Source organism: Suillus clintonianus (genome assembly GCF_016758775.1).
Source record: "Suillus clintonianus strain FC179 chromosome Unknown DEU56scaffold_44, whole genome shotgun sequence".
NCBI lineage: Eukaryota > Fungi > Basidiomycota > Agaricomycetes > Boletales > Suillaceae > Suillus > Suillus clintonianus.
The window spans coordinates 207,651-226,887 of NW_024539268.1; the positions used below are offsets into that span (position 1 = coordinate 207,651).

The window sequence follows — 19,237 nt, forward strand, 5'->3', positions numbered from 1 at the left end:
GTCGGGCGACCCGCTCGCCACGCTCGAACACGATCGAGCGGTTTTCAGTTTGGCATGGACGTCGGATGGAGAAAAGCTTGTCTCCGGGTCATTTGGCCCAATTAGGATATTCGACACTACCACATGGCAGGAGATCGCCGTTCTCGAGGGTCACACAAACTGGGTCAATGCCATCTCCTTGTCTTATAATGATCGCCTCCTTGCTAGTGTATCATGGGATGAAACAGCACGTCTGTGGAATCTGGACGAGAACCTACCAGTTAATTCACTCCTCCAGCACGAAGATGATGTGAAGTGCGCAGCGTTTTCTGCTAATGCAAAGCTGCTAGTCGTTGGCTGCAACGACGGAAATGTGTATGTATGGGACATTCTCACCATTCTAAAAGGCTTAGGCCTTGAAGATCTACTGTCTGTGAGTTTATATCTTATTGCTCTTCGTTAAAGACCTCGCTAATCTCCTACTCACAGGTTCCAGCTCGAAATTCATTGATGGATGTACGTGACGTGTTTCTTGATTTTTTCCATCATCGTAACGTCGACATTTTAAGGCGAATGCTATACAATCCGAGGAGGATCATATACCAACAGGGTTTTTCAATGATGCGCAATCCGATGTTCGTGTGCGTTCTCAATCAACAGTTCATCAATCACATCTTGGTCTGACCTCTTGCTCTTAGTATTCTGCTACGCGCGGTACCCATTTCTCTGCCTACCGCCGCCGTGCTGCTCTCGCACCCTCTTCTGCAAATCCACGTGCGCTCCTCATTCGCATTTCATCGCTCTTCCACAACTCTCACTCCAATACCGACGGATCTACCGAACTTCAGCAACGCCCAAGACGGACCATCTTTTCTCACCACAGTCCTCGTATTGTCGAAGTTGCTGCAGTACGGGACAAACAGGTATGTCTTTCTTCGCGTGCATTTCCCATCGCCGCGGCCCAATGATTCCGTTTAGGCATTGTTTGTTGCTCGGCGGCCAGAACGTGACAAGGCGAAACAAACACAGCAACATATTCAATTGAACTGCCAAGCCCAGGCATCATCATCTCACACCCAGCCTGCCACTGCATCGACGTCTTCGGCACCTCCTACTCCTGGTACTAATGTCACCACAGCAGGTACAGCAGTCGTCCCATCCCCGCCTGTCCCATTGTGGGCTCGTTTCGTACTGTTTCTCTGCTGTGCATATCCCCCGCACGACAATGGTCATTAGGTCACTCTTTATTTCTATTTCCACGACCTTCTCACGCTTGGGTTAGTTTCACAACTATGTTATTGGCAGCCTCGGTGCTTCGCTATCCCAATGTCTGGCCATCGCCTGGTCGCCGTTATAAGAGAGTTACCCGAATTTTTGTTACATGAATACCACTTTCGAACTGCATGCTGTATAGCTTTCGGGTGTTGGTAAGTATAACTCGTAGCGTCATCAACATTCGTCGGGACTTCGGATTGAGCATCCGCAAAGCTAGAACTGGGGGCGTCAGTATTGCATTAGGGTGGCCATTTAGGCGCTCGCATTTTGGACCAATGGCTGGAACATGAACGAGGGATTGGGATTTTTTCGGGTTTCGAGCTTTCTTGGGACTAACGAAGTGGTGCCACCCTAGCCCTGCAGACATTAGCTGATTGCCACGCGCAGAGCACCATGGACCCTACCCAGATGCTCGGACAGAATGTCGACGAGGATTAATGTGAGTGTTGCAGAGGAGGTACAGAGGTAGGTGCCATATTTAGAACTCCCGCGAGGGTTGGGGTTGTACCTAACATGATTAATAGGCTTTGAATAATACGGTTTTCATCTCTATCAGAATCACTGTCCAACGTTCAATGCTAGGTGGCCATATGTAATAGTCTGCAACATCCAGACTTGAGTAGCTCACTCCAGACTTTGACATTCGAAAGTTGGACGATGTTGCCAATCTAACGGACGTGCTACGCAAAAGAACACAATTTGTTCAAGAATCAACGCCGCGACTCTCTCGTTTCCGCTCAGCCTCAAGCGCCGTCCCCTTGTCAGTAGCACTGACCATGCTAATTTGATACTATCCTGGGTGACCGATCGCATACTTCGTGCCCGATCGATCACTCCATCGAGTTATGGATGAACATCTATTTGCAGCCACCTCGCCAGATGGTATCTTCACAACCAGGCGAGGAGCTGTAGGGTGCATGTTGGGGTGCGTTTGCAGGCATCCGACGGTAAAGAAGTTTGAAGTTTGTGGATCAGGTCTGTACCTTTTTTCATTTCAGGTGTGTTGTTGACGCGGAGATTGATAGGGCAGTGGTTGATTTCAAGGCTTTGGAAGAGCACTGGATCCAGCTTGAGGCAATCATCACCAGGTTTGTACAGGTTGATCATTTCTGGTGGTATTGATCCAAAAAATTAGGGGTACTTCTATTCTGCCCCCCACGTGTACTTGGCGTAACACTCAGAAGCTATGTGATACTTGACTGGCTGCCGTTATTAGGTTTGATCTCGTGTCACGTGTGCGCCTGGCCTCTGTCTGGATCAGTATAAGATCCCCGTTTTCCCCTTGTCGAATCCTTGTCTCTTTTCTTCCCTGCAAAGTTCTCACCACCTGGACGCTGCATTCACATTATTGCAATACACACAAAAGTGAGCGAAGCTTGAAGCTCTGTAGTCTACAATTGGTTGATCTTAGTCTAGGTCGCATCAGACGCACGCGGAGAACACTTTTTTCCCTGTTACGCAGCCCTTCTGAGCGTCAAATTTTCTCCCCCTCCATTTGTTTGCCACGCATGGGCGGTGCTGCTTCATTCTTGCCATTACTCGCTTTGCCATTCAGCTTATTTTTTGGTGTTGGTGAAAAACATTGTGGTTCTGGAAGATTTGCGCAACATGAAACAGATCAGAGGGTAAGGGAACTGGACGCAATAGTGCATACGGCGAGACAGGAAGCGGAAGAAGCGAGGCGCAGGGCGAATGATGCGGAAAGCATATCTAGAACAGCCCAAGCGGAGGCCGCATTATCACGGAGACGAGCCGAAACCGCGGAAAGAGCCAGGCGTGCAGCCGATGAAACAAGAAGAAATGCGCAGAGACGTCAGGAAGAACTGGCACGGGCGGTAGATGAAGCTGAAGGAGCTCTTCGTAGAGCAGAGGAAGAGAGGCTCGCAATTGAGCGCAGATGGTTTGAAGGAGTTCGCCCCGAGTGTCGCCCCTCAGATCAAGATGTTGCTCGGATGAGGGCCCGCTATGGTTATAGCCCAAACTTCGTTCACCTTGCAGTTGTTGGCTCCGCTGGAGCTGGGAAGTCATCCTTCATCAATGCCGTCCGTGGCTTGTCCAATAATGATCCCATTGCCGCTCGTACGGGGATTGTCGAAACTACCAATACCGTCACAAGATACCCCGATCCACGCCCAAACTCCCAGATCATTTGGTTTGACGTTCCCGGAGCCGGCACTCCAAACGTGCCTGATTGGCAGTATTTCAATGACATGGGCCTCTACATATTCGATTGCATCATTATTCTCATCAACAATCGTGTATTGGACTCCGACCTCGCCATCATCAGCGCCTGCGAGCAGTTCAGTACTGTTGAGGCGTTAATCGTTCGCTCCAAGTCAGACCAACACATCAATAACATGGTGCAGGACAGAATGCCAAGAGGATTCGACCCTTTAGATCCTGACGTCGATGAAGAGACACGTTCTCGTGTTCTGCGAATCAGATCTAAAGAACGGAGGAGGTTCATCGACGAAACGCGCCAGAATGTGCGAATGAACCTTGAGGGCAGGAACCTCGCTCCTAGGAATGTATATATCATTTGCAAGGACGCCGTGCTTGCGGCAATGAGTAACTCACGCTCCTCAAAGACAATTGACGAGGTAGATCTTCAGAATGATGTCCGAGCATGTGTGCGTAGGCGTCTGCAGTCTGGACGTTAAAAGTAAGTCAGATCGTCCCGCTCAATTGTCGATCACATCGTTTATTTTCTGCCCTATAGGTGGGCCCGTCCTGAGCCCCCATTGATCGCACAAGGCTTGTATTAGGGCCATGTAATTCCGGGGTTTCTCCTTTGTTTGCTTGATTTGATTTATGCTCTCGTGTGTCGTCAGAACTTCTGCCTCCCCAGTCTGGAGTTGTACATCATGTCACAAACTTATTTATTTGCGGTCTCGAATATCGGACAAGTGTCAATTCATTTTGTTACTTTGTAAACGCATAGCTCCTACATCATTTTGAGTCGAAGGCACTCCAATCAGAGGCGAGACTGATATATCATCTCTGGGTGTTAAAAGAACGAACGACTTGTGTAGGAACTCGTCTAATGGGAGTCAAGTCTCCCAATAGAGACTGAGTAGAAACTCAGGCAGAAGGTCTCGGTAAACGGAAAACGAACATGGCGCGCAAAATGATGATGACACAGTCAAACTTGATGGGGGAATCGTCATTTGTCCGATGAAGACTGGGGAGTAATTTGCGGTACACTGAACGACGCACCTGGTGGACAGACACGCTACAGATAAATGTTGTGCGCTCCAGTTGGACAAACCTCATCATATGGTATATATAAGCTGTGCATCGAACACATCTACGACGTACCAAGAAGACAACTCGAAGACTTGACTCTGACTTGACTGAAAAGCACCGTGTACCTTGTGCCTATGGGTCGAATCTTTCTACTGATGCATCAGATATGACTCCCATAGCGTTCGGTGTTCCTTGGCACCTTTTCCGTGAAGTGTGGGTGTGGGTAGTATGCACCAGCATCCGGGGTGTGCTGGCAGCACGTAACAAACCAATTATTCCTGGGATCTGGGCTATAAAGAAATTGCTAATGAAAACATACGGTAAGATGGCCGGATGCAGCAGACAATACCAGCCTGAGTCAGAGAGGCAAGAGTTGTTAAGTCTTTAAGATGCCTGGGCAGCCTGTCTGCCAGTGGGGCCTCTACCTTAGCACTGTCGCATGGGTCAATTAATATTGTCCACCTGGGCACGGTTTGCAGATATAAGGCCCGTGTTCTACTGGCAATTAGATGAGTCTAAGTTAGACTTTGCTATAGAGTACATTAGGAAGTTTGTGGCGGCAAATCAATCTGTCTATTTTTAGCAAGCAACGTACTGAAGAGCCCTACACAGGCCAAAGCTTCACCGCTTCTCTAACCATGGGCAAGAAACAATCGGGGTCGGCTGAGAAAAAGCCTGCAGAAAAGAAAGGTGGAAACAAGAACGCCGACAAAAGTGACCAATCCGAGGGCAAAGTAAGCTACAGCAGTCGCATCTCATGAAAACCACACCTCGAATCGTGTCCAGGGAAAGGCTGGTTTGAAGGCCGCAACTGCAATCAACGTCCGCCATATTCTATGCGAGAAACACTCCAAGGCGACTGAGGCACTGGAGAAGATCCAGGTTGTGCTATGTGCTATTATCTGAGGGTGTATGAATTCTGACAAGCGGTTTGCAGGAGGGCCAGCGCTTCGACAAGGTAGCGCAAGAATACTCGGAGGACAAAGCTAAAGGTGAGTTTGCTCGCCAGATATAATGGCGGAATGTCACATTCTCGTCCCAGCTGGTGGCAGTCTTGGATGGATGGTGCGAGGGTCTATGGTCGTAAGTGGTTTCATTCCTTGACTGATAAGCAAAACCTATTATCTCTGTCATAAAGGGTGCATTCCAAGATGCCGCATTCGCCCTTACTCCGTCAACTGTTGACAAGCCCATTTTGTCGTCTTTGGTTAAGACGAATTTCGGATACCACATCATCATGGTAGAGGGCCGTCGATGACCTTTGTACCTTGCGCCTGTTTGTTTGAGTCTACAATTAGGGATTTACTGCAACTACCATACGTGGGTGAGATAAAAACTACGGATATACGAATCAGAAATAACATCTGAAAGGACTGCAGCACAACTAGTGAATCAGATAGTTAAACAGTGTCGAAGTCCCAGCAGACAGCTGCCAACTCATCCATGTGACTCCTATAATAACGGCTGACTTGCCCTGCAGTCTGACAGACAAGCTAAGCGGCGCCACAGCCTGCTACCAGATCACCACGGACCTTGTGAGGCATGGAGGCAGCGATGTGGTGCACATTATCACCATGTTGAGATAGAAGCTCAAGGAACAAACCTGGACTGAGATCAGCAAGCCGATTTCAGAGGCTGTACGGGAGAGGCCTGACTTTTGTCGTCTTTAGACCATGGTATCGGCATCGACGACGATTTGCAATAATCGAGGGGTTCTGGAGCGGGGGTGGCTTCCTCTGACGGGGTGGGGACTGCGCGCGCTCTTGGCTTCCGGGTTCTTCTAGTTTGCTTTGGAGGTGGAGCCTCAACGTCTGGTTCCTGATTACGTCGAAACATATATATGAACAAAAGCGCAAGTAGGAAGTACCATGACGCACAGTAGGTTCAGCCTCTTCTTGAGCAAGACCTGACGAACGCGCAACCGCAGTGGAGCGCCGCCGGCGCTTCTGCTCATCTGCTTCGGGATCTGGTGTTGTCCCAGAAGACGTCGGGGTCTGGTCAGGCTGGACAGTACCCCGGCGAGACTGGTTTCTCCTAGGTTCAATATTGGCTCGCAGTATAGCTGCCCTCCTACGCTTGCTGGGTACAGCCGAAGAGGTGGGGTGGGCAGCCAATACTTCATCGTCATGGCGGCGAATATCTGCAAGCAGCGCGTTGCCTTTCTGCTTGTTCGCTCCCCTGCCATTCCTCCGGCGTCGACCTGCACCGTACTGTGCAATAGCCTTACGGAAGTCGACGTGTGGCTTGTGCAAGTAGTAGTATGTGACGCATTGAGCGGCAGTCTTATTGGGCAGATGTTGAGCAATAAGTCCGAATTGCTTCGGATGGGCAGCATATTTCTCCTTGAAGACAATGCGCTCCTCTTCCGTCCAGAGGTCAAGAGCCGAAGATGAGCTGTAGAACTCCGCGGGGTCGTCCGCGAGATTGTTCGTATCGTCGTAATAGTATGGTCCACAGCCATCGACGACAGAAACCATATCCGGTATCTTTGCGACGTTCTTGATCGCCAAGTAACTTGGATCCGTCAGCTCCTCCATCCCAAGATTCGCAATGATCTGCTCCATCTCGAGATCAGAGCGAACAGCATCGCCCAAAACGGCAGCCGATCGTCTGGTTGACCTGCCGCCCGCAGAAGCTGGCATAAATTCCTCAGGTAGACCGCCTTTTGACACGTTATCGAGCCGAGCACATTGGGCTATCCATTGCTGATGTAGTTCAAGATACTCTTCTCTCAGCTTCCGCTGCTTTTCCTGAAGGGCTGTTTCTCGCTCTAGGAAGTGCGCTGTTAAGGACGTTCTGACGGACTGAGAAGCCAGTCTGTCCTGATGACTTGGATCAGCTGCAAATTCCTGAAACAGCTTGTCTTGCGCGTCAATTGGCGAAGGCAGAGAAGGCTCGCGAATCGCCCGATTGGCCCTAAGAACCGGAACAACACGCTCATCGCGCGTCTGACGATCACATTGAAGCCTCGTTAGGACTACAAAACGGAGGGCTTTCGCGGCCGAATCTGCAAAAGATGGACGACCATAAAACCACGTTGCGGGCTGTTCTACGTCAAGTGCAGGAGTCAAAGATTGTTCTCTTGCCTCGGCATGAGATGGACTGCCAGCCGACTTGGTAGTAATGATTTGTGGAACAGACTTTAGCAAGGGAGTGTCTCCTGATAATGTTCGTGGGGAGTCGGCATCAATATCTTTCTCCGACGTTCTTGATTCTGGTGAAGGAGCCACTGTCGCGGACGCCGGCGAGTCATTGACAGCCACCCCCACGGATTTCAAAGCAGGACTGGGCACAGCCGGACTAACGGGCTGGGCATGCACTTCAACGAAAAGAGGGGATGTTTGGTTGGTTTGCGTTTCAGTCCCTTTGCCAGCTGAATCTCCCAAAAAAACGAAGTCCACGTCACTAGGGAGAGCATGAGAAGAAATAAGCCCAGGAGGAGACATCTCAATATCTAAAATTGGTATACGCCTTCAGGTTATCGACAAGCAAAATGAATCGCCGTACCTTCTCCTGACAATAAACTTGGTGGAGAACGCGGGAAGTTCGATGCCAAAGGCGGACCATTAAGCTCACCGTTCATCATAGGATGGACCGGTTTGGCACCCACGTGCGGCAACTCATGGGGTAGAGGCTCAGGGTGTATAGAACCCTTTCCAGCAGAAGTGTTCGGCGTGAAACCAGGTCGATCAGGACCTCGCGACAACACATGCATGGGTGCTTGTTGAATTGTGCTAGCTCGATGTGGTCTCGATGACACGATATCCTTAAGACCATTACGCGCGGAGACAGCAGATTCATCATCTCGAGAAGAAGCAGATGATCGGGATGAAGATCTCGACTTTAATCTTTTAAGTGGGGGTTCGGAAGATATCGAGGATGCTCTAGATCGTGCTACGGAATGGGCGGGTGACGCACGTCTGCAAGATGGTGAATGTCTGCGGGCATCACGATCGGTGATAGGTGGGTCTGGGGGAGGAGAGTTAACGGCATGGCGAGGCGGTGTGCTAGCAATGGAAGTCGAAGACCGGGTGTCATCATGATCATAATGACTGGATGGTCGACGCGCATAGTAAGCATCTGCGTTCGGTTTATCACCTAAGTGCGGGGACCGCCTATCGTCATATTGTGGTCTGTATGAATCTGACCGAACAGGTACGTGTGGTTCTCGGTAGCTTTGACCACCAGGGTAAGGACGATAAGTATCACCATGAACGGGAGGATACGTTGGTGACTTCTCAGGAGAGTAATCTCGTGCAGGACGGGCACGATAATCCGGAAACCTTGGATTTGGGGGCTCCAACCTATATATGATGATGAGAGAAAATATCAAGTGACACGAAAATGGACAAACACTTCGTATCGGGAGGATCGATCGACGTGTGATTGTTTCCAGGACTCTGATGGCTCAAACATTCGTTCTGCCATGGTATCTCTGCGAAGTTTTTCCCGTAGTGGTGGTGGGCTCGGAGAGGATCTTCGATCTGGCCAAGTCGACTGCCAGCGGGAACCGGAATCCCAGAAGCGCGGTTCCATAGGACGAGACCGGTCGTAACGATCTGGGGATGGACTGCGGCTGTTGTAGCGTTCTGCTCTCCATGTATTTGGCCTGTAATTGTTCGCATGATCATCACTACGATAGCTAGGTCCCCCACGGGGGATATAACTATCGTATGGGGCGTATCTCCTCGAAGATGGACCAGGAGACGGAGATCTTCGACGTGCAGTAGAATAAGGCGACTAAGAAAGAGGGTATTTGAACGACCCGAGAAAGTACGACTCTCACGAGAACTTACGTCGTATACAGATGAGAAACTGCCACCTAGAGAGCGTCGTATGTCATGTGGAGGCGAAGGGTTAGCAAAATTAGACATTTCATAGCTTGGAGAAGTCATGCTTGTGAGAGTTTGGACCTCCAAGGTGCAACACTTGTCACAGGAAGAGAAGTCGGGTTGAAAATAAGCCTAGTGCGTCGCGGTACCCAGAATATCTGCAGAACTATTTGAAAGCAAGTGAAGGTCAGTTATCGAACATGAATGTTGAAACTTTGATACGGTCGGGAGCGAAGACGCTCAGTCGAAGTAAACGCTTGAAGTAGATGAGTGATCTCTAGCAAGAAGGGATTGAAACTCCGACCCCCCATCTGCGGGTCGATGTTGTTGTTGCTCGGAGGCTCTGTTAAGTACTACGATGAACTCTGCTGCTTTCGCGAGCTCTGGCTTCAAGGATCCTCGGAAACTTAGCTTCGAAAGAGACTGGATCCGTAGAGCAGTCTTGGCCTCATATTGGATCATCATTATTCTCGCTTTCCCGTTCTGGTGGCATTTGACGAGTATCGAGAGACTTGCACTTCCAACCAGTCAAATACGAGCACTAGTTCAAAACAACATCGTATTCCCTATCACTGTTCATTTTGATGCGTCCATTATCCAACAAAATACCAACCTAATCTCTCAAGTTCATACATCACTTCATGATTCTGCGATAAATGAACCTGGAAGGTGGAGGGGCGTCGACCTTCGCCTACAAGACAGAAATGATGAAGGTGTGTGCGCTCGCAAAAATTGTTCTAGTGGTCAGGGAAATTTGATGTGTTACTGTAGTCACCGATAAAATATCTAGCCTATATACAGTTGCTCTTGGTGAACAGACCTCAATTGCCCATTCAAGACACTTGCGGGTGAGCAAGACCGACGCGCAGTCAGGTGAGTCAAGGAGAGTGGGTTGGTTTGAAATGCATTCGACTGCTCTCACACTAGCAACAAGATTAAGCTCTATATTGTCCGACCTCATCGCCCCTCCAGAGTCGAGCACTTCACATTCACAGCGCGTCGTTCAATACTCAGATCACTATCGTCTCGCTTTCACGCTTCTGAACGAAGACGCAACCCCCAATCGATTTGTAGAGACATGGGATGTACAAACTGCGCTCGCGGGTAATCCTTATGGCTCCTGTATCTTGAGACCGACTCTAAAGACACTTTATCAGAATTCATATTTCCGCTCATGTCTCGACTCTCTACTTTGCACAATTTTACAGTCGAAAGTCAAGTTCAGTATCATGCGCCATTAGCCTTTGAGCCGAAACGCCTGGCATTTGGTACCACTGAAGCATCAGGGCTTACTCAGGAGGACTTGACGGTATTTATCAACTCTGCCGAATGGACACTTTGTCAGTACTACATTATGATCAACGATGTCAATGCCTGACCAGTTATCGTAGCATCTGGCGTCTCAAATGATCCTGTTCTCCATTTCGTTCTCTTCGTTCCTTCTGAGACCCACTCACCCTTGAAGATAATTGACGGCGAAGGTTAATTTCGCGTATACCCACCTGTGGTCATTTCTGACTTACCGATAGGTCGTCCAACAAATCAGAACTCCTTCCTTTTGCCACAATGGGGCAGCATTTTCATCCTCAACAATGAACTCGATTCCTCATCGTTGCATCTTTCATATAACGATCTAAAACCAGTTTTCCGCAATTTTGCCACCCAGCTCACTGCTCTTTTAGGCGTGCCACCCGTTCCTCTCGGCCTGAGCATGGAAGAAAGCTCCGCTCTATCTGACTGGCAGTTAGATACTTTGCTCCGGCGTCGTGCATTGCAGAACGTGCAAGGCAGCCAGGACACATTACACAGCATTGTGAAGCTCGTGGATCAGATCAATAACATGCCTGTTGGGCAAGTGGTACGAGATGATGTCCTAGATGCCCTTGCATCGCTCCACGAGGTCCGTTCTGCATCTGATGTCATATTAATGAAGACTGTGCTCAAACAATGCAGGCCTATCGCACCGCCGTGGCCTCGCCGGCGCTTGCTCTACGATGGTCTAGTAAGGCATTATCTATGGCATCACGCGCTTTCTTTAATCCGGGGATGCTGGCATTGCTGTACTTTCCTGCTGAACACAAGTATGCGGTGTACACGCCGCTATTCGCATCTATATCTGTTCCTCTTGTGGTGGCCTTAATTCGAGATTTTATGGCATGGAGACGGGGCTCACGGGATGACGGAAGGCGGCGAGATTGATGATTACGCCTTTTGTTTGAGAGCTTGTTTGTTGCTAGCTAGACTCTTGCCTACTGTAGAAAATACATGCAGGGTAATAATCCTACAGCAATGTACGGTAGCTCGTCCGTAGTACAGCATATGGATATCACAAGTATGTGAAGCATTAAAGCCAACTAAAAGCAATAAGATAAAGGGGGTGGTCGCTGGGGCCTTGATGGCGGTGATTGACGCGACGTGTGCAAAGGGGACTTTGCCGCCGATTTTTTGAGCGTGGGGTATGCGGAAATGTGTGTATGACAAATATTCCGTCGCAACTTGCCAAGAGCCTGGACGGCATCCCCTCGGTCCCCCCTCTCTTGATAGGATGGTAGAATTGCTATTTTGCGGCTGCTCCACCAAGACCTCATTATCGCGGTGATGTGACAGGGGCTCGCGTAAGAATATTGGGTAATGAGAGTTAGCCCTCTGCCGTGTCTCCGTGCGCTGCTGTTCTCTCAGTGCATTCGCCACAAGTTCTCGTTCTCCAGCTGTTTTATTGCCCGGAATACCGCAGCTGTGCCCAGGACAATATGGTTAAGTTACGCAGGGGCAGTGAAAGCCTGCCGCCGTTGCTTTGATCGCTGCCGTCGGAGTGTCCATAGTCACCCTAATATTATGACTGGCCACCCTTCCACTCTGATAATTAGTAACTCGCCGCCAGAATCAAGTCTCAGTTACCTTCTGATCATACTCAGTGTGATCCCGGTCACTCCCAGTACCAAGTAGCAGTAATACTGTGATATTACTAAAGCCCTTCAGGTCACGTGGGAGTAATAATACACGATAGCACGTTATCCCGATCCCCTACCAACACCAACCCGACGAGCCAAGGCCTCAAAGACAGGTTCTTATACTATTGATATGAGCTCAACAAAGCTCAATTCTGATGGGGTATTGCTGTTCGAGCAGCCGTTTGCACGGGTACGCAGCGACACATGGCAATTCTCAATGACCTCACTACAATCACACTTCGTCAGGTCCCTTATGAAAACTATCGGAAGGTCTTTCGTGCGACACAACGGAATATAGAGCGCGAGCTCGGAAATGTCCAGACTGTCTCAAATGACCTACTAAAACGATCCAAGAGCCGCGAGGTCAACCTCGAGGATGCTGCCAAGAGCGTAGACGGGATGATAGGTCGGGTGGAGAACCTCAAGCGCAAGGTACGCGGAATTATTTGCTAACTCAATTCTCATTTCACATCAGTGGGTATTATGCGCAGCTTTCCGAACTGCAGGATACCGCTGGAAAACCCACCCTTGATGTCACTCGGGAGAGGCTACAGCATCTCATGGCGGTAGAGACCCTGCAAACCACCAGTAGCCTCGATTTTTCGCGGTGGGCGGACACGCGGCTTGACAGATGGCTTGTTGACTGGGCCCTCCGGACTGGACGGGAAAATACAGCACGGACACTGGCACAGGACAAGAACATCGAGGTTTGTTGTTCCGCAAAGTGTTCACATCAACTCATGGCGCCTACCGCTTGCACTAGACCCTTGTGGACATTGATCTGTTCACAGATATCCGAAGAATCGAGTTGGCACTTTCCAAACACAGTTGCACTGAAGCACTGGCATGGTGTAGCGAGAACAAAACGGCGTTGCGGAAAATTAAGGTGCAACTGAACGCTGCGATAATGTGATCTCTATGAAATCGTTTTGATTCTTCCGCAGAGCACGCTTGAATTTGAACTTCGCTTACAAGAGTATATCGAGTTAGCGCGCGATCAGAAGAAGCCGGAGGCCATGGCATACTCGAAAAAATATCTTGTGTCATGGCAAGAAACACATCTCCCACAGATTATGCAGGCTGCCACTCTACTTGCAATAAGACCTTCTACGACGTGTGGCCCGTATCGCGTAAGATAATTTTGCTCCACCTGCATTTGTATCTCATTGGACCTTGCAGAGACTGTATGACGACTCCCGCTGGCTTGATCTTATTCAAGCCTTTCGGCTTGCCATCTACAATCTGAACTCTTTACCCACTGAACCTCTTCTCAACCTTGCTATCTATTCTGGTCTTGCTTCACTGAAGCTGCCTTCCTGCAACGACAGTTCATCCCACAATGTCGACTGCCCGGTGTGTGATCCTAGCATAAACACTCTGGCTCAAGAAGTTCCGTTCAGCCACCACGCCAACTCCACCATTGTTTGTCGAATTAGCGGCAAGATTATGGACGAGGATAATATGCCCATGGTATTTCCCAATGGTCAAGTGTACTCGAGAGAGGTATATCTCTCACACCAACATCTGCGTGCCGTCACCTGATACTCACGTTCTGCTGTCAGGCACTGGAAGATATGGCAGCGAAGCACAATGGCATGGTCACTTGCCCGCTGACTGTCCAAACGTGCGAGTTCAGCGCACTCAAGAAAGTCTTCATCTCTTAGTTATTTGCTGTGTGGAATATCAGACTCGTCGCCTCGGCTGTTTACTTCAATTCTCACCGTGTGTTGGACCTACATTACGCTCATTTTTCCATCATGTAATAATATTAGCAAGGCATACAATGTATTTCAGCCTCGACGAAGGAGAGGAGGGCTAATATCGAGAACCTCTTTTCTGTGAGCAAGCGCTTTTTGGTGAGTGGGAAGTGAGTGGTCAGTCCACTTCCGCTGGTTAACGTTGGGTTGACGTCAACAACATTCCGCACACAGCTGAGCGCTGAATAATATTTGACTCGGGCCTTCGGCGACGTGTCTACGACCGAGAGCTTTCGTATACGGACGTGAAATGTGTCAAAGGGAACTGACAGAAACAAAGTTTCTGCGACCTTGGGCCGCGTAGTACAGGGCGCTGGCCAGGGCAACATGACGTGACGAATTTGAAGGACTTTCGTAACATCATGCGCACTGCGCAGTGAATTCAAATCTCACTTCCGATCTCGCTCAACTTCAAAATGGTTGTGGAAACTTATTGCCATATATGGTGACTTTGGAACCCTAACCCTATCTAATGCCCTCCAAAAGCCTCAGCGCGCTCGCCGCTCGCTCAGCCACCACTGGCGAAGAAGAGCCTTCTCCTTCTATAGTAAAGGAAGGTTCAAACCTAAGAGGTTCCAGAAAGGTTGAAGCGGCCTTGATGCTGAGTTTCCCATCCTAGAACAAGAGCCTTATGGTCATGGATTTGATGACGAAACTCGGGGATAATTAACAAAGACTGACGATGGCCGAAGTCGATTTGAATGATGAGCGCTCCGCTACAGCCTGTAAATTGGGGTTCATCGAAATCGAGACGGTACTGGCATCGATGACATCCTTGGTTTCCATGTGAGGACGCTCCGTGGCCGAGAGTTGTACTTTGTTCTCCACGTGCATCAAATGTGACTGGCGAGTGTAAATCGGGGTCATGTTGTTGCCTGTCACACAGTTGGACTTCACTTGCAACTTCCTGCATCGACTGTGCTCTCAAGCTCGATACCCGAAGTCGTTGTTATACTATGTCTGAGCTCAAGACACGCAAGCGCGACCTCAGCAACCAGGTCCAGAATGGACCTGGACAACCACTTGCGCAAATTGGTCCCGACAAGCAGCGGATGACGCTTTCCTGGCACGAAATACCGGAATGGCAGAGGGATAACGAGTACATTTTAACGGGCTACAGACGGTAAGACTGGTCATCGACGGGTACAACCCTCCTTGTTGCAATGCGGATGATTGATTGATTGTTGTGCTACTAGAGTGCAAAACTGTTGGTCAGGCTGCATTGCATCTATCTACAGTTGTGAGAACATTCGAGTCGCCACTTTTTTTTGTCGTTCATCGATTTTGTTCTGAACAGATCCCCATAACGAAACTGGTAAGTCTCTTGTTCTCTTAAGTAGACGCGATTCATTGCAGCTTCCAGTGAACATCCTCAGCCATCTGGCTGGTGCTGTGCTTTTTCTCTGGATTCTGGTGACATTTCGCGGGCAATATATCTTGGCGTATAGCACTACCACTTGGCTGGACACCTCTGCCTTCAGTATTTTTCTACTCTCTGCCGTGTTCTGCCTCACTGCGAGTGCCATGTTCCACACCGCCACTTGCCATTCGGAACAGGTCAGCCCTTCTCAAAGTTGCGACTGCACGATCTGACTCACGTTTCGAAATTAATCACAGGTTTCGACCCAATGCCATGCACTGGATTATTCAGGGATCGTCGGTAAGTGAAGGTATCCCCACTTCTGTCTCATTTCGATGAATCCTTCTGTAGTCCTCACCGTCGGATCTTTTGTACCATGCCTGTACTATGGATTCTACTGCGAACCAGCCTTGCAAGCCTGTTATCTATGTTCCATCGCTCTAGTTGGTGCAGGTCAGTATTGTTCATTGATACCGGTACATTACAAGTCATTTACCAATACACGTTTTAAGGCGCGGCATATATCGTTCTAAACCCTGAATATGCAAAACCAACGCATCGAGGTGCACGAACCGGTGTTTTCATTGGTCTCGGATTGTCTGCTGTGGTCCCGGTGGCTCACTTATTGGTATCGCATGGAACATCCAAGCTATTTTCCGAGATGGGTTTTGGTTGGCTGCTCGCATCAGGCGGCCTATACATCACGGGCGCGTTGATTTAGTGCGTAGGACCTCATTTCCCGCCCTCCACACATATGCCTGACGTCTGCATGGTTCATCCCCGCGCAGCGCTAATCGCATACCGGAGCGCCTGGCTCCAGGGAAATTCGACTTGCTCTTCGCATCGCATCAAATATTTCACTGCTGTGTGGTCCTGGCCGCTCTGGCTCACTGGATGTGTGTATTGACTGCCTTCGATCACTGGCATTCTGGGCTTGGACGGATGGAAATTGTGACATGCTGATGTTGCGCTGTGGGCAGCCTGGGAAAAATTTGTCGGAACATGCCTCAATGGCGGGTCTTTGCCCAGCAGGTTCACGGCTCCGGCGGAGTCATTAGCGCGGAGACAAAATCCACGTTGCAGGGTGTATCCGTAAGCATAATGGAAGTTTGGTCATCCTCATTTCAATTGACAGGTTGAGTGTATACCTTCGGAGACCGCGATGCGGGAGTCCTCGCGACATGTGTTTACAAAGGTGACGTGGGGTTAGACGACAGATAGATTTTGTTGTGAATGGGGATCGAGGCTCTATTCCATCGGCGTCCGACGGATGATGACGAGTATGTGCAAAGCCACACCAAGACCTCGAGGCAGCCGAGATTTATTTTTTAGGTATTGAAGAGTGCTGCGATGCAGGGCCGGATGCAGTATCTCTGGCGGTCAATGATGGTTAAGGAATTGCACTATAATGGACAGGACGTACAAGACAAAGTACGTTAGGCTACACTGCAGAGCGTCGTCATCGTCTCCGACAGACAGCGCAGACGTACATACGCAAGGTTGGATTACGTATTCACCGCCCCTTGGGTTGCGGAACCGAATTTTCTCACCGTGACCAATTGCCATTCCAAGATCTGTCGATCAAGATCAACACCGAAAGGCACTCATATTGTGCATACATGGTGAGGCAGCGTGTTGGTTCGCATGTGCACGGAAGATGAGCCATGGACTTGAGGTGGCATATAAAGCCGCGCCATCACGCTGGTTTTCGCTGCCGTCCTCAAGTATTATCTTTCGCGTCCGACAGCTTGTATCATGTATACGGTCGGCCTACAATCCGCTGCCGACGCATTTCTTCTTTCTAGCCTGAAGGCCCAGGTGGCCCTCGCTTTACTTGTTCTCTTTATTCTTCTTGTCTTCGGTATTGGTTCCCAAAAAGATAGCGCTGTTGACGGCGCCCCAGTATTTCTCCCTGGCTCTCACCTCCTCGCCATTGCCCCATTCTTCCGCCGACGCTTCGAGTTCCTGAACAATGGTTTCCGCCAAACTGGGCAATCCCTCTTCCAGTTCAACTTGCTCCGAGTAAGCACCGTGGTAGCAAATCTTCTTCAGTGATAACTCACTGTGATCATTGCAGGAAACAGTCATTGTTGTTTCCGGAGAGTCAGCCCGGAAATCGTTCTTCTCTAACAAGCACTTCGACCTTACTGAAGGATTTAAAATGCTTTCCGGAGCCGTCAGTACCTCCCTCTGTAATCGATGTCATGTTCACCAATCCTGACTCTATTTAGATCCCCGTCGTTAAAGGGGTGACTTCTAACCTTCAGACCAAGCGCATTGCACAGATTCATAAGCGTCTCTCCTTCGTTCAGCGAAATGAGCACCTTAGTCGTCGTACGTTGCGTTTATCCATTCATTTATTCTATCTCATCCTCATCTTATGATCATCACTAGTCATTGCACCCATGTTGGAGGATTGCCGAAGGGTGATGGAAACGTGGGGGGCATCAGGAACATTTGACCCATTCGAAAAAATCTATGAAGTTGGTCTTTGGATTTGTTAGTCTCGTGCAATACCTGACTGTATGCACTACAGCTTTTATTCCAAATTACTGTACGATCACTCTCTTGCGAGGAGTTAGCAGATGATTCTGCACAAGTAGCGCATCTCAAAGAACTCTACGACACCTTGGACAGTGGGACAACGCCTGCGACTGTCTTACTTCCATGGCTACCCGGGCCCAGCATGCTTAAGAAGCTCTGGGCGACCAAAAAAATCTACGACATTATCGTTCGGGCCATTGATGAACGGGAGCGTAGCGGAATATCCAAACCTGACACTCTGCAGATGCTCCTTGACGAAAAAGACGAGAGGCTTGTAATTGTCGGTGTACGTTTTTCCGTTGAGCTTGGGCGTTCCGACATCTAACGTTTCAACAGTTTATTTTGGGTCTGCTAGTTGCTGGTGCGAGAGCAACTGGAACAACAGCTTCGTGGCTCATCACTTACCTTGGTGAACATGAGTCGAAGGATGAAGTAATCACTGAAGTGGAGCAGCTCCTGGCACGTTACGTTTCCCCTAACGTCTCCCACTCTTTGTCGCAACAACTTTCGTCCATTCCACTGGAGGCTTGGGAATCCGAGACTCCCGTTCTTGATTCTCTCATTCGCGAGACTCTCAGGATTGCGCAGCCCCATACCGCCATGCGCCGAAATCTTGGACCTGATGTGACGATTGACGGAAAGACTATCCCATCAGGGGCATATGTAGTATATCCTTTCTCGGACGTTCATCTCAATCCGGACCTCTACCCTGATCCATGGAGGTTTGATCCTAGCCGCGAGGAAGCGACGGTTCCGTTCGGTTACGTGGGATGGGGAGGAGGTAAGCCACATTGTCGATTGTGCGCCTGTCGGCAAACCTAATTTCTCGATAAAGGAAAGACGCATTGTCTTGGCCAGCGCTTAGCCAGACTTGAGCTCAAGCTTGTCACTTCCATGATGCTACTTGGCTTCCGGTACTCCCTTGTCGACAAGAAAGGCGAACAACTTGACACGCCCCCCCAACCCAACTGGAACGATATCCTACTCTGCCGACCGGAACAAGGCTCGTGTTATCTGAAACATGAGAAATCCGTGCTTTCACTGTGATCCAAGCTGGACTTGACTTTTTGGACAATGCTTCTCACTCTGCCAACAAACTTTTGATCGTGTTCGGCCTTTTTCGATCTACATTACCCACAGGTTCTCGTCACAGACCCGTTGGACACATAAATTATCTACCTTATACTTCATTTCAAAACTGTACCGGTTCCGATACTATGTTTATAACGTACCTCGTTACCCGTCGTCGCTCCCTTTCCCCGACCTTTCGTTTGCTAGATATCTAGACGTATA

The 19,237-nt window shown here is 49.4% G+C and overlaps 7 protein-coding genes across 7 annotated transcripts; 6 read left to right on the plus strand and 1 right to left on the minus strand.

The window, feature by feature from the left end:
- Positions 1–2,762: 2,762 nt before the first annotated feature.
- Positions 2,763–3,914, plus strand: DEU56DRAFT_738397 (interferon-inducible GTPase-domain-containing protein; the record flags this gene model as incomplete). The annotated part of the gene is made up of 1 exon (XM_041348657.1): positions 2,763–3,914. One exon carries the CDS (start codon positions 2,763–2,765, stop codon positions 3,912–3,914), a length of 1,152 nt encoding a protein of 383 aa, XP_041207576.1.
- Positions 3,915–5,138: 1,224 nt separating this feature from the next.
- Positions 5,139–5,758, plus strand: DEU56DRAFT_738381 (uncharacterized protein; the record flags this gene model as incomplete). Its single annotated transcript, XM_041348654.1, has 5 exons — positions 5,139–5,234; positions 5,287–5,382; positions 5,438–5,492; positions 5,543–5,583; positions 5,639–5,758. The coding sequence occupies 5 exons, from the start codon at positions 5,139–5,141 to the stop codon at positions 5,756–5,758; spliced, it is 408 nt and encodes a 135-aa protein (XP_041207577.1).
- A 202-nt stretch (positions 5,759–5,960) lies between these two features.
- Positions 5,961–9,611, minus strand: DEU56DRAFT_808995 (uncharacterized protein). Its single transcript, XM_041353450.1, has 6 exons — positions 9,297–9,611; positions 8,855–9,240; positions 8,008–8,804; positions 6,378–7,954; positions 6,156–6,318; positions 5,961–6,103 (listed from the first exon to the last, which is right to left on the minus strand). Exons 1-6 carry the CDS (start codon positions 9,393–9,395, stop codon positions 5,994–5,996), a joined length of 3,132 nt encoding a protein of 1,043 aa, XP_041207578.1. The 5' UTR covers positions 9,396–9,611; the 3' UTR covers positions 5,961–5,993.
- A 40-nt stretch (positions 9,612–9,651) lies between these two features.
- Positions 9,652–11,747, plus strand: DEU56DRAFT_405806 (phosphatidylinositol-glycan biosynthesis class S protein). The gene is made up of 6 exons (XM_041346068.1): positions 9,652–10,045; positions 10,104–10,436; positions 10,490–10,672; positions 10,724–10,813; positions 10,862–11,232; positions 11,286–11,747. The coding sequence occupies exons 1-6, from the start codon at positions 9,691–9,693 to the stop codon at positions 11,529–11,531; spliced, it is 1,578 nt and encodes a 525-aa protein (XP_041207579.1). The 5' UTR covers positions 9,652–9,690; the 3' UTR covers positions 11,532–11,747.
- A 607-nt stretch (positions 11,748–12,354) lies between these two features.
- On the plus strand, positions 12,355–14,177 carry DEU56DRAFT_809007 (CTLH/CRA C-terminal to lish motif domain-containing protein). Its single transcript, XM_041353451.1, has 7 exons — positions 12,355–12,473; positions 12,530–12,715; positions 12,775–12,990; positions 13,047–13,169; positions 13,228–13,413; positions 13,463–13,786; positions 13,846–14,177. Exons 1-7 carry the CDS (start codon positions 12,414–12,416, stop codon positions 13,945–13,947), a joined length of 1,197 nt encoding a protein of 398 aa, XP_041207580.1. The 5' UTR covers positions 12,355–12,413; the 3' UTR covers positions 13,948–14,177.
- A 635-nt stretch (positions 14,178–14,812) lies between these two features.
- DEU56DRAFT_406085 (hemolysin-III related-domain-containing protein) lies at positions 14,813–16,572 on the plus strand. The gene is made up of 7 exons (XM_041346071.1): positions 14,813–15,163; positions 15,237–15,280; positions 15,338–15,597; positions 15,658–15,700; positions 15,752–15,853; positions 15,913–16,120; positions 16,189–16,572. Exons 1-7 carry the CDS (start codon positions 14,997–14,999, stop codon positions 16,361–16,363), a joined length of 999 nt encoding a protein of 332 aa, XP_041207581.1. The 5' UTR covers positions 14,813–14,996; the 3' UTR covers positions 16,364–16,572.
- Positions 16,573–16,935: 363 nt separating this feature from the next.
- Positions 16,936–19,216, plus strand: DEU56DRAFT_406389 (cytochrome P450). Its single transcript, XM_041346073.1, has 7 exons — positions 16,936–17,422; positions 17,478–17,576; positions 17,632–17,734; positions 17,795–17,883; positions 17,937–18,230; positions 18,281–18,725; positions 18,780–19,216. Exons 1-7 carry the CDS (start codon positions 17,156–17,158, stop codon positions 18,989–18,991), a joined length of 1,509 nt encoding a protein of 502 aa, XP_041207582.1. The 5' UTR covers positions 16,936–17,155; the 3' UTR covers positions 18,992–19,216.
- The last annotated feature ends 21 nt before the right edge of the window (positions 19,217–19,237 follow it).

Coding starts and splice junctions, on each gene's coding strand:
- DEU56DRAFT_808995 (XM_041353450.1), bottom strand. CDS start 9,395: ATGACTTCTCCAAGCTATGAAATGTCTAATTTTGCTAACCCTTCGCCT. Junction 7,955..8,007: donor AAGTTTATTGTCAGGAGAAG/GTACGGCGATTC, acceptor TACCAATTTTAG/ATATTGAGATGTCTCCTCCT. Junction 6,104..6,155: donor ATGGTCTAAAGACGACAAAA/GTCAGGCCTCTC, acceptor ATCTCAGTCCAG/GTTTGTTCCTTGAGCTTCTA.
- DEU56DRAFT_405806 (XM_041346068.1), top strand. CDS start 9,691: ATGAACTCTGCTGCTTTCGCGAGCTCTGGCTTCAAGGATCCTCGGAAA. Junction 10,673..10,723: donor CTCTGCCGAATGGACACTTT/GTCAGTACTACA, acceptor CAGTTATCGTAG/CATCTGGCGTCTCAAATGAT. Junction 10,814..10,861: donor GAAGATAATTGACGGCGAAG/GTTAATTTCGCG, acceptor ACTTACCGATAG/GTCGTCCAACAAATCAGAAC.
- DEU56DRAFT_809007 (XM_041353451.1), top strand. CDS start 12,414: ATGAGCTCAACAAAGCTCAATTCTGATGGGGTATTGCTGTTCGAGCAG. Junction 12,716..12,774: donor TGGAGAACCTCAAGCGCAAG/GTACGCGGAATT, acceptor TATTATGCGCAG/CTTTCCGAACTGCAGGATAC. Junction 12,991..13,046: donor CACAGGACAAGAACATCGAG/GTTTGTTGTTCC, acceptor CGCTTGCACTAG/ACCCTTGTGGACATTGATCT.
- DEU56DRAFT_406085 (XM_041346071.1), top strand. CDS start 14,997: ATGTCTGAGCTCAAGACACGCAAGCGCGACCTCAGCAACCAGGTCCAG. Junction 15,281..15,337: donor CATTGCATCTATCTACAGTT/GTGAGAACATTC, acceptor TGTTCTGAACAG/ATCCCCATAACGAAACTGGT. Junction 15,701..15,751: donor GGATTATTCAGGGATCGTCG/GTAAGTGAAGGT, acceptor ATCCTTCTGTAG/TCCTCACCGTCGGATCTTTT.
- DEU56DRAFT_406389 (XM_041346073.1), top strand. CDS start 17,156: ATGTATACGGTCGGCCTACAATCCGCTGCCGACGCATTTCTTCTTTCT. Junction 17,577..17,631: donor TTAAAATGCTTTCCGGAGCC/GTCAGTACCTCC, acceptor GACTCTATTTAG/ATCCCCGTCGTTAAAGGGGT. Junction 18,231..18,280: donor AGAGGCTTGTAATTGTCGGT/GTACGTTTTTCC, acceptor ACGTTTCAACAG/TTTATTTTGGGTCTGCTAGT.